The sequence below is a fragment of the Pipistrellus kuhlii genome, unplaced genomic scaffold (assembly GCF_014108245.1).
Source record: "Pipistrellus kuhlii isolate mPipKuh1 unplaced genomic scaffold, mPipKuh1.p scaffold_m20_p_3, whole genome shotgun sequence".
In the NCBI taxonomy this organism is placed as follows: Eukaryota; Metazoa; Chordata; class Mammalia; order Chiroptera; family Vespertilionidae; genus Pipistrellus; species Pipistrellus kuhlii.
Genome location: NW_023425529.1, coordinates 153,862,382 through 153,880,530, shown reverse-complemented (window position 1 = coordinate 153,880,530; position 18,149 = coordinate 153,862,382). Strand labels below are relative to the sequence as shown.

Here is an 18,149-nt window from a genome sequence, read left to right as displayed (position 1 = left end):
ACAAAAGATGGAAGATGGCATCTGCCAATCAGCTTAGGTGTGGGGAACACAATAGGGAGTGACAGCTCGGTGATAAAATTGGAATATTTGTGCCTTGTCCATGTCAGTGTGGAACAGCTATTCTCCACCCCAGCTGTTTGGGGGCTCATTTGGGATTTGGGGCCAGTATTTTCAGAGCTCCTCTTCCTCCTAAAAAAGTTACAATTTTCTGTGAAATCTCCCCAAACTTAAATGTTGACAGTCAATTCAAATTAAAGAAGAGCACACAGTATAGGCCAAACCAAGAACAGCCGGGCTGAATTCAGCCTGCAGGCCCAGAAAAGCACCACTGTAATGGGGGAGTGACTCGCCAGAGTCTGGTTGGGAGAAGGGAAAACAGAGAAAAGTCAAAGCAACATTCTCAGTTTTACTGCTCTTCCACTGCTTCTCTTGCTCTTTCCCTCTTCATTCGTCCTAACCCTCCTGACCCAGGCACTGCACAGGCTGTCCTTATTTGTCAATGATGAGCTGAAAGACCAAAGGCAGAAACTGCTAAAGCTAACTGAAAATGTAGACCATTCAACTGGCAACAAACGAACAAAAACTGTTGAAAGAAAAGAAAAATGGCACAAACAGGCTAGCCACTAAATCAGAAATGTAAATTGTCAATAAATATGAAAATAAATCTCTTTCACTAATAATTAGGACACCAAAATGAAAACTTGCATATCATTTTCACTTATCTTAAAATATTAATTAGATAAGAACCCAAATATAAAAATACTCAAGTCAGTGTATACTTCAAAAAATAACAATAACAACAGGCATTTGAATAAATAAATCATTACACTTCAAAAAACTACTATGGGGTCATTAAAAACAAAGATAGAAATCTATACACTGATGTATGCCTTGTTCTATCACCAAATGAGTTATGGGTAACATAAAAAATATATAGGATTCCTGTAAAAAAAAAAATGACACATACTTACATAAATATACATGTGTTTACATGTGAGTATACAGTTGACCCTTGACTTCCCAAAGATTTAACTCAATATACAAGAAGGACTGGTTCCAGGATCCTCCATGGATATCAAAATCCATGGATGCCCAAGTCCCAATGCATAAAGTTGGCCCTCTGCATCTGCCAACTCCCAAACACAAACTGAAAATGCTATTTCAATCTATGGTTGGTTGAAACCTACTGTATAGTTATTGAAAAAGTCCACATATAAGTAGACCTATGCTGTCAAATCTTTGTTGTTCAAGAATCAAATTTATATATATTAAATGTATAAGTATACTATATAAAGTCTGTAATGTTAACAGTAATCTTTTTAATACATGTTTTAAAGTTTTCCTATTATGTATTTACTACAGGCCCAGTGCATGAAAATTCAAAGGGGTCTCTCAGCCCAGCCTGCACCCTCTCCAATCTGGGATCCCTCTCCCAATCCGGGATGACTGGCTCCTAACCACTCGCCTACCTGCCTGCCTAATCACACCTAACTCCTCTGCCTGCCAGCCTACCTTGCCCTCCTGCTAGCCTATTGCTCCTACCTTGCCCCCCTTCTGGTCTAATTGCCCCTATCTTGCCCCCCTGCCGGCCTACATGCCCCTACCTTGCCCCCCTGCAGGCCTGATCGTCCCTACCTTGCCCCCCTGCCATCCTGATCGCCCCTAACTGCCTCTACTTCAAGCCCCCATCACTATGGCTTTGTCCAGAAGGAAGTTGGACATCTGGAAGATGGCTGGTTGACCTGGTCTAATTAGCATATTACCCTTTTATTAATATAGATTACACAGGATAGGATTGCTTAAATGGGGAGAAAAGCCTTTTTCAGTAGGAGGAGATGCTCTTGGCAGACAAAAACACATAATCCCTATGTCTGAACTAACAGACAGCCATATGCACTATATTGCCAAACAGTCATTAAAATATTGAACCGAGTTTGAGGAGGAGGATCCAAGATGGCTGCTCGGTTAGACACCTACCCGCAGCAGCACACAACAATTTCAATGGAATACAACTAAAATGTACAGTGGACATCGCCCAGAGCTACAGGTAGTCGACTGACTGAAAGTTCTACAACAAGAAGGAAAGAGAAAACCAGAAGGAAAATCAGAGGAGCTGAAAAAAAGCCTAAGGTACGGAGACATGCTGAGCGCTCGCACGCACGCGTGCGGAGAGGTCGCAGCCGGAAAGGAGGAGAGGGCTGGGTGCTGCCTGGCGTTCCCTAGCAGGAAGGAAATAAAACCCCCAGCCTGGGCTAAACCCCCGAACCGGCAGCACTGACCCCCAGTTATGAGCCAGACCCTGGGGACCCAGGCTCTGGTGGGGGAGACGGGGCTGTGAGGTGGAATCCCAAGCGAGCAGGGAAAAGCAGGGCCCCGGGAGTCGTGCGCACATTGTGCGCAGAGGACTGAATGTTGACTCTGATGCTGGATTACCCTAGCGGCAAGAAACAAAGCCTCCGGCGGCGCTGAGCCTCAATCCGGACTGCTCTGAACCCCAGTCCTGGACCAGATCCTGGGGACCCAGGCTCGGGCAGGGGGAGACGGGGCTGTGAGGCGGAATCCCAGGGGAGTGGCGAAAAGTGGAGCCCCCAGAATCGTGCGCACTGCGCACAGAGGACAGTCTGTTGACTCTGATCCTAGACTCCCCTAGCAGGAAGGAGAAAAAAAAAAGCTCCAGACTGGAGGAATGCGACAGGGAGCAGGAGCCCCTGCCGGACACCAGCCAGCCGGGCGCCAGCAGGGAGCCGGGCGATGGGGCCCCCAGGGGAGGGGGGTGCCCCTGAGCCATCGACCTCTGAGCGTGGGCAAAGGAGCCAAGGCCGGGGGCTGCTTCCTGGGCGGCGCCGACCCCCGGCAACAGGCTGGAGCAGCGCGGGAGCCCGCGGAGAACAGAGGGGTGCCACAGGCCAACCTGCTGAGCTCCCAGGACAAGGAGGAAGAAACCAAAGTTCTCAATGTGAAGAAATCAAGTGAGAGCAAAAGATAGTAAAATTACTTAAGAAAGAAACAAAGAAGATCTTGAAAAATCAAAGACTAAGTCAGAACTCAACTCACCAGCCAACATTGCAACATAAATGCGTTTTTAAAAAAAAAAAAAAAAAAAAAAAAAAGGACAGAATGTTGGAACAGCGGCGGCCAGGCCTAAAGTGCCCAGGCACAAAGCAGTGGCAACCGGGCCCGGAGCAGCAACGGCCAGGCCCCAGAGCAGCAGCAGCCAGAACCAGAGCAACAACAGCCAGCACTGGAGCAGCCAAACCTGGGGCAGTGGCAGCCAGGCCTGAGGCAGAGGCAGCCAAGCCCAGGGTGGCCAGTCCAGGAACACCCAGACCCGGAGTGGCCGGGCCCGGAGAAGCCGGGCCCAGAGCAGCCAGGCCAGATCAGCAGTAGCCAAGCCCGGAGCTTCCAGGCTGGGAGCGGCCAGACTCGGAGCGGCCGGCCCCGGGGCAGCCGGGCCCAGAGCATCCGGGTCTGGAGTGGCCAGGCCTGGAGCAGCCGGGTCTGCTGTGGCCAGGCCCGTAGCAGCAGCTGCCAGGCTAGGAGCGGCCAGGCCCGGAGCAGCAGCTGCCAGGCTGGGAGTGGCCAGGCCCGGAGCAGCTGGGTCTGGTGTGGCCAGGCCCGGAGCAGCAGCTGCCAGGCTGGGAGCGTCCAGGACCGGAGCAGCCGGGTCGGGTGCGGCCAGGCCCGAAGCAGCGGTTGCCAGGCTGGGAGCGGACAGGCCGGAAGCAGCGGCTGCCAGGCTGGGAGCGGCCAGGCCCGGAGCAGCCGGGTCAGGTGCGGCCAGGCCCAAAGTAGCGGTTGCCAGGCTGGGAGCAGCCAGGCCTGGAGCAGCCGGGTCAGGTGTGGCCAGGCCCGGAGCAGCAGCTGCCAGGCTGGGAGCGGCCAGGCCCGGAGCAGCCGGGTCGGGTGCGGCCAAGCCCGGAACAGCAGTAGCCAGGTCCAGAGCAACTAGGTCAGGAGCGGCGGTGACCAGACCCGGAGCAGCTGGTTGTGGAACGAACCAGAGCAACAGAGCCCAGGCCCGGAGCAGCCAGGCCCGGAACAGCTCGCTCCTCGCCTGCCCCTGCCCCACAGCTGCCTCTCAGACATGGCTGGAAACTTTTGTGGGAACTTGAGGGTCTGCTGAATCAAGTGATGAAGGCTTAGATCTGGATGTGTTGAGTTAGTATAGGGCTGGGGTGTTGATCTGTGAGTGCCTGGGGTGGGGCCTGGATGAGGCTGGTTGACGTATTTGGAAATGTCTTTTGTGTGAAATGTATCATTGGGCATGTGGTGGTATTATTGATATGAGAAAATGCTAAGTAACTGATTTACTATCTGAAAAGGGATTTACTATCAGGGAAAGGGAGGGAGGAAAGACTGAACATAAACTGTGCACCTATGGATGAGGACAATGGGGGATCGGGAAGGGGCGGAGGGTGGGGTGGGAACCTGGTGGAGGGGGGAAGAAATGAGGAACCTTTGTAATAATATGAACAATAAAGATTGATTAAAAACAATTTTTTTTAAATAATAAAAAAAAAAAAAATTCTGAGACAAAAAAATATATATATATTGAACCGCTTTCTTACACTTTACACCGAACAGCTATTGCCCTTAAAACCCCTCCTTAGCCCCCACCTTAGGCTCTGCCTTCGAAGTTCACCCAGAGTAGGTTCCAACTGGTCAGTTTCTATGCCAATCAGCATCAAAAACTCTGCTTCCTAGGCAGCCATTGGCTCCTCGCAATTTACCCAGATTTGGTTCTGATTGATCACTTTCTATGCCAGTCAGCATCTCTGGGCCTATCTCCAGGCCTGATCATAAAGAGGCAGGACTGATCAGCAGCTGCCCCAGGCTACTGGCGAATGAGCTGAACTGCTTACCTCTGAGAGAGACAGGTTTGGTTGCTGACAAGGCTCCAAGAGAGAAGTAGGGTCTGATCATTCTGCTTCTCTCTCTGGGCCTCATCAGCAGCCACTGTTACTGCTGTTCAGACCTGCCTCTCTCTCTCTCTCCAAGAGGTCAGCAGTTCAACCTGTTCGCCTGCTGCGCATGCAGCCTGGCATTCTGTCGAGCCTCCAGTTGTTTTGGATGTTATGACCCTGGCTCTTTATATATATAATTTGTATAAAAAAGTGATTTGTAGTTTTTCAAGTTATTTAAATATCATGACCTAAATGCTAGCTAATAACTTACCCCCAGTATACATTTCCTCAACAATAAAATTTGAAAAGAGATTTAAAAAAAAAAAAAAACCATAAAGAAAAATACGCTGGTGTGTGTGCTAAAACTGGAGGACAGAAACCCTTAAAACAATTTTATATTTAAGTTTTAATTCTCAACACTGATTCTTCAGACCAGAATAACCCAGAATTTTTCAAACACAGGAGATACAACTGGATAGAACTCATTAAACCATCTGCTACCAAATAGTATTTCATGACAAACTGATGATTAGAATATGTCATCTCAATCTCATGAATATTCTAAAAGTCACTGAATTGTACACTTTAAAAGAGTGACATTTATGGTATGTGAATTATATTTCACAATTTAAAAAAAAATGTCACCAAGGGATAACCTTTTGAAAGAACTATTAATACTTTCACAGACATACTCATAACTACCACCATCTCAGAATCTCCAAAATTGAGATTGCCTCAAGTGAAGGACAACTCGAGGTTCTATGTGGAATGCACCTCACCGCTAGATACATCACAGTATACATGCAGTGAGAAAAAGGACAGCAGTGCCTAATATAAAGTTCCTGGCATTATATTTCCATTCCCCTCTTTCACCTACCTCTTTCAGAACACTCAACAAACAGCAGTGCAAGTATGATTTGTTTCTCTGTCACAACCAAGAGCATGGCAACTGCTTGAGGGTATGGTCTATAATGATCCATCACTTAAGTCATCTTTTCTATCCCAGCCTATCAGTGTCTAAATAAATATTTGAATGAATAAAGCAGCAATTTCTATATATCTAGGAAATCCCACAGGACTGGCATTGTACCCCTGAATTAGGATAAGTCTGGACAACACTAAAAAACAGGGTCTCTAATTTCATTGGAATTCTAGAATAGGGAAAACACACTTTAGCAATACCAACCAGCACCTCCAATTTTCTTAATGAACAATGACTTATAACCATTCACGATGTAAATAATAGTTCTATTTGTTAATCTGAGTATTTATATGAACATGTGGATTAAAGAAATTAAGAAAGAACTTACGAAAACTTTAGGAGAGGTTCCAAGCCATGTCCAGGAAATTCATTGAGAATTTCCATAGCTGTAACACAACCGACAGTTGGTATTCCTTCTGTATAATCACTTCCAAGCAAATAGGCCAAATTTATTAATTTGTTTCGGTCCAATCCTATGAGAGTAAATATTATTATATATTTTTATTAATTTTATTTTATAAACATTACACATAACATTTATACACATTTTATTATATGAACATTATATAATGAATTTTATTATATGAACAATTCTCATCCAACAGCCAAAGATATTTCTTATTTACTATTAGAAAATAGATTATTTTTTAATGGCCATCTATTAAGAATTTTAAAGTTTCATCCACCCTCAGCTTTTAATACCATCTATTAAACACTATCTATACTCTGATCCACAAATTTTGCTATCCAACCTGGATTTCTCCTGTGACCCACAGTCACACATATTCAACTATCACCTTATATCACCAAATATCTCTATTTGGATATGTAATGGGCATATTGTGACAGACCCAAACCTGGATCTTCCTCTCTCTCTTGCTCCAACTGCTCCTTCCCCAGTTTCCCTCACCTCATTAATGGCGAGTCTATTCTACCAACTGCTCAGGATGGGAAGTCATCCTTGACTATTCTCCTTCTCTCAAATTTCACACCCAATCCACTCACAAATCCTTTCTATAGCATGACAAACAATACTTAGTTTTTGGTCTCCTCCTTCCTCTCCAATAATAACTCTTGCCATTCTCCACATGCACAGGCCTCTCTTTCTTAGTTTGCTCAGGCTGTCACAACACATGACCAGACTGAGTGGTTTAAAATACAGGAATTTAGCCAAAACCGGTTTGGCTCAGAGGATAGAGCGTCAGCCTGAGAACTGAAGGGTCCCAGGTTCAATTCCGGTTGGGGGCATGTGCCTTGGTCGTGGGCCCATCCCTAGTGTGGGGTGTGCAAGAGGCAGCTGATTGATGTTTCTCTATCATCGATGTTTCTCTCTGTCCCTCTCCCTTCCTCTCTGTAAAAAATCATTACAATTTAAAAATAAAAAAATTAATTAAATACAGGAATTTATTTCCTCATAGTTTTGGAGGTTTTACATCTTAAATGAAGGTGTTGGCAGGGTTAGTTTCTTCTGAAGGCCTCTCTCCTTAACTTACAGACAGATGGCTGTCTTCCCCATATGTCTTCACATAATCTTCCCTCTTTCCTCTATATGCCAACCTTCTTTCCATATAAAGACACAAGCCAGATTGGAGTAGGCCAACACTAATGACCTCATTTAATAATTACTTCTTTAAGGGCTATCTCCAAATACGGCCATATTCTGAGGCACTGGGGGTTAAGCCTACAACATGAGAATTTTGAGGGAACATAATTCAATACATAACAACCTCTTGCTTCCACAGAACACACCAATCAAGCTTGCCTGAGGGCCTTTTCACATGCTAGTCCCCTTGTCTGACATGCTCATCTCCGAGATCTCTAAAATACAGCTGTTGCTTTCCTTTAGACCCCAGCCCAAAAGTTACCTATTAGTAAAGCCTTTCCCAACCACAACTCTACATAAACCAGTACATGCACTTCCTGTAACTCTCTCATCTTTCACTTCTTTATATTTCTATATGGCGTATATCACTGTGCAATTATGATTTGTTTTTTATCATCTGTTTCTATTAGATGGTTTTATTCCTGCTGTTTCCTCATTGCAAAAACAGTGGTTAGCAAACTCATTAGTCAACAGAGCCAAATATCAACAGTACAACGATTGAAATTTCTCTTGAGAGCAGAAAACCGACTTCTGTGCATGGGCCACAAAGTCTCAATCGCACTGTACACGCACGCGCCCAGACATGGTATTTTGTGGAAGAGCCATACTCAAGGGGCCAAAGAGCTGCATGTGGCTCACAAGCCACGCTTTGCCGACCACTGGCCAAAAACAACTGGCACATACAAAACACTAAATATACACTTGTTGGGTAAAAGGGAGAAAGACTTCCAGAAACACTAGTATAGGGCCATGAGGCGCATGAATCCAGCAGAAGAGACTCCCACCTGCCTTCTCTCACTATCTTTGTTTGGCTCACTCTCAAAATCTCAGATAAACAAAGTTTATAAACAGGTCAGATGATTAAATTACAGAAAATACTGAATCATGCTAGAATTTTAATTTCTTAAACCTAATTTAAAAATCCTATTCCTCTAATAAGCAAAAGATCACTTATATGAAATTTGAACAGACCTATCATTTCTATTAATGCATCAAATTAGTTCCTTAGAAAGCAAAAACTATAATACAAATTCTAAAGGTAATTTTAGAAAAATAATCATACTCGGAAGTCTTACCTAACTGATTGTGAAAGTCCACATATTGGTAATATTCTACAAACTTATTTTTATTAAAAAAGTTTTTATACACATGCCGTGCTCCAAACAGCCAAATATCACTATCATCAGTGATTGTTCCGGAAGTTTGATCAGTCAGGTCCAGAATGGCGCACTGAGCTTCTGCTTCCATGGGAGCCTCTATGTAGGGAATTCCAAACAGGCGAAGAAGTTCCTAAAGTTAGAGAAACAATGGCACTACTGAAATGCAGTACCTTCCTTGACCCAGAAATGGAAGGAGTGCTTACGCATTTTATTTAATGCATTCCCTCAGGGAATCGCAATGAATAAAAATATCAATAGGTATTATTAAAAGAGGCCCAAGTTGGAGCCCAGCCGGCATGGCTCAGTGGTTGAGCATCGACCTATTAACTAGATCATGGTTTGATTCCAGTCAGGAGACATGCCCAGTTTACGGGCTCGATCCTCAGTGTGTGGCATGCAGGAGGTAGCCAAACAATGATTCTCTCTCATCACTGATGTTTCTATCTCTCTCTCGCTCTCTTTCTCTCTCCCTTCCTCTCTGAAAGCAAGAAAAATATTTTTTTTAAAAAGGAGGGCCAAGTTGGTAAACCTACCTGGCTTTCCAAAAACATCTGTCCTGTAACAGTAGCAGCGATCCGTTCTTGCTGCTGTTTTTGAGCTTTCAATGAATTCTGTTGTGTTAAAAGGTTGTTCTCCAGAGTTTCCAGCTCCTCCTACAAAATAATTTCATTTGTAGATAACCATATTAGTAATCCAGTTCAATTCATTTGTTACAAAAGCCTGCACTTAATCTGATTGAAATTACAAATAAATTCTCCCCTTATGAAGATTTCTACTTGGATTTCTGAGCAAGTCTGTAATATCTTTAGTTCCCTCACTAAATCACAGCAAAAGTGGAGACTTTCCCATACAGTAACCTACATATAAAAGGAACCATCAGCAAGAACAAAAAAAATGCATGGAAATAGCTAATAAATATTTATCTAGTAACTCCTTAAAACTCAAAAGCTACTTAACATGGCTTCCTTAACAGTAAGTTAAAGTGTAACATAACATTATTACCAAATTAATATCTTGCCATTCATTGAGCGAATCGTCTGCATCATTTTCAGTTTCTTCTTGTGGCTCAATACCCAAGGGCTCACTTTCAGAGTTGTCTCTTAGGAGGTCCTCAGAGTCACCAGTGGCTTCTTCTTCCTCAGTTCCCATCAGTTCCTCTTCACCTTGTCCAGAGGAAGGTTTGGAAGCTTCTGCTAACTCAGTATGAGGTTCGTCATCACTAATTACACTCTGTACTTCAATGAAACTTCCTGTACCAAAATAATAAGGTCACTTATCTACATGAAACATTAAAATTATCCTGAAATCATCAATGGCTTTCCAAAGTATTCTGAAAAATTGTTTACCCTAAAAAGAAAAGACCTAAATGTAATATAAAACAGGTGACAGTAGCATATTACTATTAAATAAATTTAATGATAGATGCCTGTAACTTCAAAATAAGCCTTTTCAATGGAAAACAAAAAACAAAAAACTGGCACTGTCTTTAATTAGGAACCAAGCTTTGAAATATTTGCATATTAACTTTATATAAATATATTCTTTAAATTAACTATTGTTTTAAAATTCAAAAAGAAGAATTACTGGGTAAGTAAATAACCTTGGGAGGTTGTTAAAGTTTTATGCAATTTCACTATGAACATAGTGAAAGGAGTTTTGGGGATAAAATAGGCAGGTTTAGGGAATTTTAGGAATAAAGAAGATCCATGGAGGAGGAAGGCATAGGTGAGGGCTTAGAGCTGTCAGAAGGCATACATTCACAGAGAAGGAAAAAAGAGGTGGAATAAGGCGAGAGAGAAAGACAACCATCACAGAAGATAGGGAAAAGCCACAGGGAATGGGGAGAAAGAGGAAACAAACTTTCAGAGGATAGAGAAGTGCCCACATGTGGGAGAAAGAGGAAAACAGATTTTCACAGGAGAGAGAGAATTCTACCTCTGAAGAGGGAGAGAAGGAGGGAGACACTATGTGGGGTTTGGGCTTTGAAGTGGATATTCTGCAAAAGAGTGACCAATTAGAAGGCAGTATGAAGAGACAAAGAACTGAACCTTTATAAATCTTAGCAAAAACGAGGTTGGTTGGTTACCCCCTTAGATCTCCTTCCTACGTGGGAGTCTATATTTTCTTCCAGTAAATTTCCACCCTTTTCATCTACCACCATTTGTCTGTGGCTTCATTCTTCAAATCCATTTGGACAAAGTCCCAGGAAAGAAATCACCCTGCATCCTGCTCAGGAAAACAACCCAGCTCAATAGCAAAGAATAAATCTATCACATAGTGGGGGGAAATCCTGGATAAGCACTCAAGAGAAACAGCTCTTTCCCTTCCACTTTCTTTTCCTCCTCTCTGGTCTTTTCTTTTAAAAGAACAGTGTGGAGTTTCCTCAAAAAACTGAAAATGGAACTCCCATTTGACCCAGTAATCCCACTCCTAGGAATATATCCCAAGAAACTAGAAACACCAATCAGAAAGGATATATGCACCCCTATGTTCATAGCAGCACAATAGCCAGAATTTGGAAACAGCCTAGGTGACCATCAGCAGATGATTGGATCCAAAAACTATGGTACATCTACACAATGGAATACTATACTGCCATAAAAAAGAAGGAATTATCATTTGCAGCAACCTGGATGGAATTGGAGAACATTATGCTGAGTGAAATAAGCCAATCAATGAAAGAGAACCACCACATGACCTCACTCATTTGTGGATGATAAAGAATATTATAAACTGATGAACCAAGAGACAGATATAGAAAAAGTAAAGCAACAGGCAGACTGTCAAATTACAGTGGGGAGGGGAGGAAGATCTGGGGGAGATAACAGATCAACCGAAGGACTTGCATACATGCATATAAGTACAAGCAATGGACATAAAACTCTGGGGAGGGAAGGTATGTATGGAAAGGAGGGAGGGGGGCAAAAAAAAAAATCAATAAAATATATTAAAAAATAATAATAAATAAATAAATAAAAGTATGGTGATTCTGCTGAAACTGGTTTGGCTCAATGGTTAGAGCATCGGCTTGAGGACTGAAAGGTCCCAGGTTCGATTTCGGTCAAGGGCATGCACCTTGGTTGCTGGCACATCTCCAGTAGGGGGTGTGCAAGAGGCAGCTGATTGATGTTTCTCTCTCACTGATGTTTCTCTCTATCCCTCTCTCTTCCTCTCTGTAAAAAATCAATAAAAATAAATAAATAAAGTATGGTGATTCCCTTTCATCCCTTCAGGCAGAGTGGGCTGGGGTAGAGGGCATAATCAGGATGGAGGGGGCGGGGCTCTCGGGGCATGAGGCCTGGGATGAGGAGACAGCCTAAGCCTAGGAAGAGGCTAATGGGAATAGGAGATGGTTATAAATAAAGACAATAAGCAAATAAGTACCCATGTTGAAGATAATGGGAGCAAGGTTCTTCACTGTTAGAGAAATTTCAAAGAAGGTGGAGAATAGAATGAAATCTGTGATGTTGGACTGGAAGTGCCAATATCAGTGTGAATTTATGGATTTTAATATATAGATAGGAATAAATTAGATGTATGCGTGCACGTGTGTATGTATAAACATATGTCCTGGCTCTGCTGCTAAGAGGGCCTGAAGCAATGATACTCCAATAACAAATATTGGGTTCTAAACACCATGCCATTACAAGGAACCAGGGCTCTTTGGCAAAATGGCTGGTTTCAGGGAAGGGCAGGGAAAGTACAAGATAAACCTGCAATATCTTGGCAAGGAAATAAATGCTCAAAATAAAATGGGTAATTGTCAAAAGTCACAGGAGCCAACTTGAAGGGACAAACTAGACACTGGCCAAAGCTGAGACAATTAAAACAACAAAGTATTAAAACAACAAAACAACATAACTTCTAGATAAAATAGGAGTCCATGAGTTTAGACTGATACAAAAAATAATAAATGGGAGAAGGGAAAAATCTTCCATACAGTAGGATGCCAACAATATATAAGAAACCCCCATTTGGCAGCCATGATAGCATAATTTATTCAGTTAAAAATCATCAATTGATGCTTTAAAAAAAAAAAAATCAGTGAAGGTTTGTTTAGTAACCCTCCTTTCTATAAAATATTTCCTCATTACAAAGGGAAAATACCATCATTAAAATATCCAGCTACTGAGGTATTGGAATCAGAATGTTATATAATATTCTTTTGACTTTAAGTTTGTAATTAATTCAAAATAAAGTAAAAGAACTGAAAGGAAACTTTTTATCTTCTCCAATTTGGGTACTCCCTCCCTTTAAAAACAAATACAAAAAAATAGATAAACAGGAAAGGTCAGGATTCCTTCACTAGCTGTGTGCTCTTGGGAAAGTCATTGCACCTTTCCAGGGCTCAAGGTCATCAAATGAACAGAGTGGCAACTGGACCACAATAAAAGATCTCTCAGTTCCCACAAATGTGAAGTACCACCATCCTTATCTCTAAAAGAGAACAAAATAAGCACCTACCATCAGATTCACTTTCCTCAGAGTTGCTTTCCATTGGTTCTACAGACTTTGGAGCTGAAATTAAACTCTGGCCTGAAGATTCCATTGTCTCACATTCTTGGATGGTTTTCAGGAAATTCTCATGCTCTTTAGCATTTTCTAAGTTACTTATTGCCTCTGATGGGATACTTAGTGTGTTACTTGTTTCTTGTAAACTGACAGTAGCAATAACTTTAGAAGCAGGCTTTTTTTCACATTCATCATCACTTGAAAGAACAGAAGAATCATATTTAACCTCAGATGGACCAAGATCTTGTTGTATCTCAAGCACTTTGGTGTATGTTATAGTCTCTGATACAGAACTTGGATTGACAGGAGGTGTTGATGTCAGTTCCCCTCTACTTGGAAGCCCAGGTGCATTCATGTGTATAACCACTGTGTTTTCCAAAGGAACTGAATCTTTCCTATCATTGACCACAGGCTCATCACTTGTCTGAAAGGCTTTGTTAACCTTCTGACTAAATGACATTTGTTCTTTTGGAATGTCAGATTCACTGGCTTCACAAAAGACAGTACTTGACAAAGGGGCTGAGTCAGCAACCTCTTTTTCATTGTTAGTGCAGGTTCCACGCTCCTCTACAAAGCTCACACTGGTTGAAGGAGGCACTGTTGTCAACAGCATTCCTTTTCTCTCTCTTGTTTGAAGTCTTTCAGCAGTTTCCTCATCAGAACTGCTCATAACCGGTTTTTTTGCTTCTGACCCTCCAGTCTGCACATCATTCCCAGCATGCACTTTCACGTCTTCATCATCATCCAGAGCTTTCTGAATAGCCAGGAGAGTCCGTGGTGATACGGAGCCCTCATCTCCAGCAGTAAAAGCATTCCTCTTATCGTGCTGCCTTTGATTCTCACTCTCCAGCTCCTCTTCAGAGCCACTTCCCAACATGGCAGCTTGCATGGCCAGTACAGTTCTTGGAGAAGGAGGGGTTGCGTCAGGCTCTTTCTCTGGCTTCAGTTTTTCACATGGAGATGACTTTATGTCAAAAGACACGTTGTGCATTTTGCTGGAAGATGGAAAAGACTCTGAATCCGTATCTGCAACTTTCTTTGCTTGTAGACCTTAAGAAAAAGTAAAACTATGTAGATTTACAGTATAATACTGCTTGTAACATGAACAAGAGTATACTGATTCTCACAAATGGAGTTATACATTTTCATTTAATCAGCAATTAAAGAGTTAACTCATTAGTTAATATTAAAGTGGGTTGGCACAACCCATTAAAATAGGTAATTCATTAATAGCTTTACACAATTATTATTACATAAGTAGATTTCATTAAGATTATCCAAGGATGGCAGTTTATAGAGTTCAGAGACACAACACACTGTTGGCTTTTAACTGTCAAATAAATGATGGTGCCCAATACCTTTTATCAAGATGTAATGTGAAGTATCTTCAGAGACCACTCTTCTTGACTCCACCTCTTTCAAAAAGCCCCCTTCCTCTTCATATTGCCTTTGGATTTGTCCTGAATGTTGCTGATTCATTTCCTTTTGGACATTTTCTATGTGTTGGTTGAGATAGTTTTTTTTAAGCAAGCCTTTGAGCTGGTATTGTGAAAAGTCATTGGACTCCTAAAGCAAACAAGTAAAATGAATTTATATTAAGTACAGATATTACTATACACCTATCTCTTTCCCAAAAGGTAAACAAAGAGCAATTAATTTTTTTTCATTGGTGGTATTTTCATATTATAAAAGTAAAATTTGAGTACTTAGGAAAAAACAATAACATAATCTTTTAAAAAAAAATTGAGCAAAACTAAAGAAACCATGGCTACTGTTTATGATTTAATCACTCATTAAAAATACATGGCTTGAGCATGTGATGCATGCCAGGCACTGTGACATTTTTATTATGGATTAACAGATGAGACAACTTTCTAGAACATAACTAAATAGGCAAATAAAGTGCCCAGCATAGTTCCTGGCCCACAACAGATAAACAATAAATCATAGCAACCACAGTTATTAATAGTAAACATTTGCAAAGCATTTCCTGTGTAAGGCATTCTTCTAATTACTTTTATATATATTATCCCACTTTATTTTCAACCACTGATGAGACAAATGTCAATGTCTCCAATCTAGAAATGAAAAAACTAAGAGTTAAATAGGTTAAGTACCCTTCCTAGAAGCACATAGCTAGTCAGTGACAGATCTGGGATCAAAAGCAGATCTTTTGATTAACCCTTATCCTATATTAGAGGCCTGGTGCACGGCTTGTATTTGCCCACTGTAGAGATGACACAACGACCCAACCTGGATCACTTAGAACTTCCCTTAGCTGTGAGAATTAGTCATCCAATGAGCTGCTGCACTGTGCTACCCTAGTCTACAGATCTCTGCACTCTGCTGTGTGGTGGCAGAAAGGAAGGCAAGTGGAGCAAGTCATTAGGGACTGTCTCTTGCTCCCTTTCCCATTGTTGTTTACATAATCCAAATTTTCTATTTTCTCAAAGACCAGCCAAAGATCCTTTCACATGCATGAAATAAAATGCTTGATTGGTAGACTAAGCCTGGATTTTTCCCTTGAAATAAAAATAAATTTACTTCTGTGCTTTGCATATCATTTCTGTATACCTTGGCTATGGCCTGTGTTCACATTCTTCATGGAAAAACAGATTAAGGACAGAGCATTCCAGCCAGAGAAAATACCAAGGAGTGATGGGAAAAGAAGTCTCTCCTGCCTTTTTCATATTTTGTTATCAATTTAAAAAATGTTCAAAAGTCTGTAGAAAAAAGAATACCAAATCCATTCATTAGAAATAATAGTGCTGCAAAAATTTACATTCTGACCTACAATGAGTTAAAGAAGAACAATATTAGAATTAATAGGTGGTAGCAGTAGAAAGAAAAACAAAATTCATTGATCAACTAAAGATAGTAAAAATTAATGGTTGTAGCATGATCAGGAGATATGCTCAATAAAACCCAACTCCACACACCATCCCACTGGGGGTTTCTGTGGCTGTGCAGCCACTATCAAATGTTTTAATTTAAAGAATTTCTCACTAAATTCCCTATTACCAATGTCCAGAAAAAAAGGGGGAACATGGAGATACAACTGCATTTCCTGCCTTATAACAGAGGAAGAAGTACGTGGAATTTCCAGTAGAACAAACTTTTCCAATATAATTAGGTTCTATATTACTCTTCAAATTCTACAATGAATATTATGGGTTAAAATAACTTTTATGAACTAACCTAAGAATTGAACCACTTAAACATATAATGGGCACTGACAATGTGAAAGATACTGAGCTAGGTGTTGAAAATACAGAAGTGAGGATAGAACTAGAGAACATTATGCTGAGTGAAATAAGCCAGTCAATAAAAGAGAAATACCACATGGCCTCACTCATTTATGGACATTAAAAAACATTATAAACTGACAAACCAAAAGATAGATATAAAGACAGTAAAGCAACAAGCAGACTGTAAAATTACACCGGGGAGAGTAGGGAGATCTGGGGGAGATAAGAGATCAACCGAAGGACTTGTATACATGCATATAAGTACAACTAATGGACACAAAACTCTGGGGACGGAGGGTATGTGGGGGAGGGGGGGGCAATGTTAAAATATGTACACAGATAATAATTTAATAAATAAATAAAAAGAAAATACAGAAGTGAGCAAGATAAGCATATTTGGGTGCTAAAAAGTATAGGAGAGAAATGAAAATAGAAAGCAGGAGACAAGATCTGTTCTTGGATGGAAATCAAAAAACCTTTCTTTGAGTAAGTATTTGCAAATTCAAACTTATAAATACAGGGTGTCAAAGTTAAAAAAAAAAAAAAGAAGAGCAAGTTTAAGAGTAGGATCATATCATCAACCTCTCCTCTCAAAACACATTTGCTTTGGATTAAAACTACACTAAACATCTTCCTCTAAAAATCTTTTTGGTAGTGACTTTATTCCATCAAGAGCAGTTGTTGTGTTTCACAGAAAATTTAAACAAAGCATTAATAAGGTATACAAAAAATAAGGTATACAAAAAAATAAATAAAGTTGGGTTGAATAAGGTATACAAAAAAATAAATAAAGTTGGCCTGTTCAAAACATTGTCTTCTATTTAAATATCCACTGGAAAGGTCCCTACTGTGCAAACTAAACATGCAGAATAACTTTTGGACTTGTATTTAGGAAGTGAGTTGGACTTCATTACTTTTTTTTTTTTAATATATTTTATTGATTTTTTATAGAAAGGAAGAGAGAGAGGGATAGAGAGAGAATCATTGATCAGCTGCCTCTTGCACACCCCCTACTGGGGATGTGCCCACAACCAAGGTATATGCCCTTGATCGGAATCGAACCCAGGACCCTTCAGTCCACAGGCCGACGCTCTATCCACTGAGCCAAACCGGTTTGGGCGAGGACTTCATTACTTTTTGAGGAAACATGGATATGCAAGCAGTTTGTTAGTGTATGTGTGTGTTTTCCCAGAAGGATCTCTCATAGTCATTTTTTCTCACAACTACATTGAGGCTTATTCTAATCTCCCAAGAAAGGCTGATTCTTCTGAAAGAGCCAGGCCCTGGGAAATTGTGTGTAAGAGTCCAGCATGTCATAATTACAAGCCTTTTGTCAAAAGGTTGATGAAACTTGGGGGCTCAACAAGGGCTATAATCACCTGTTGGAATGGCTGAAAGGCACATATCCCAAACCTGAATAGGATGATTGTTTGCTGCCAGATAGCTCAGGGCATCTCAATCTACATGTTACTGCCTCCAGTTGGCTTAAACACCTGAACAGCTCTAGGCTATTCCCCAATCTGACAATGCTTCTGTAACTTACCCTATGAAGTGTATTATCTCCACCTTGCCTTAGGACAAATTGTGTTAATAAAAAGCAAGGGTCCTGAGACAAGGAGAACTTTAGCTCCGTTAGCTAAAGCTCCTCTGACCCACAATGCCTTTCAAAATTATCTATCGTCTTTGGACTCTTACATAATTTGCGCACAGCTTTTCTCCAGATTGCTGAACCCTTTGTAA

At 41.2% G+C, this 18,149-nt stretch overlaps 1 protein-coding gene across 6 annotated transcripts in view; it reads right to left on the bottom strand.

Annotated features, from left to right (window-relative positions):
- Positions 1 to 18,149, bottom strand: part of ERCC5 (ERCC excision repair 5, endonuclease) — a 33,008-nt gene that overhangs the window by 5,690 nt on the left and 9,169 nt on the right. For 5 of the 6 annotated variants that reach the window (XM_036458923.2, XM_036458925.2, XM_036458929.2 and 2 more), the window contains 6 exons: positions 14,520 to 14,727; positions 13,114 to 14,211; positions 9,652 to 9,899; positions 9,183 to 9,302; positions 8,566 to 8,779; positions 6,215 to 6,359 (listed from right to left, as the gene is read on the bottom strand). In XM_036458923.2, coding sequence (XP_036314816.1) covers positions 6,215 to 6,359; positions 8,566 to 8,779; positions 9,183 to 9,302; positions 9,652 to 9,899; positions 13,114 to 14,211; positions 14,520 to 14,727 — 2,033 coding nt within the window. The remainder of the gene's footprint in view (positions 1 to 6,214; positions 6,360 to 8,565; positions 8,780 to 9,182; positions 9,303 to 9,651; positions 9,900 to 13,113; positions 14,212 to 14,519; positions 14,728 to 18,149) is intronic. The other variant, XM_036458926.2, reaches the window with a different exon arrangement.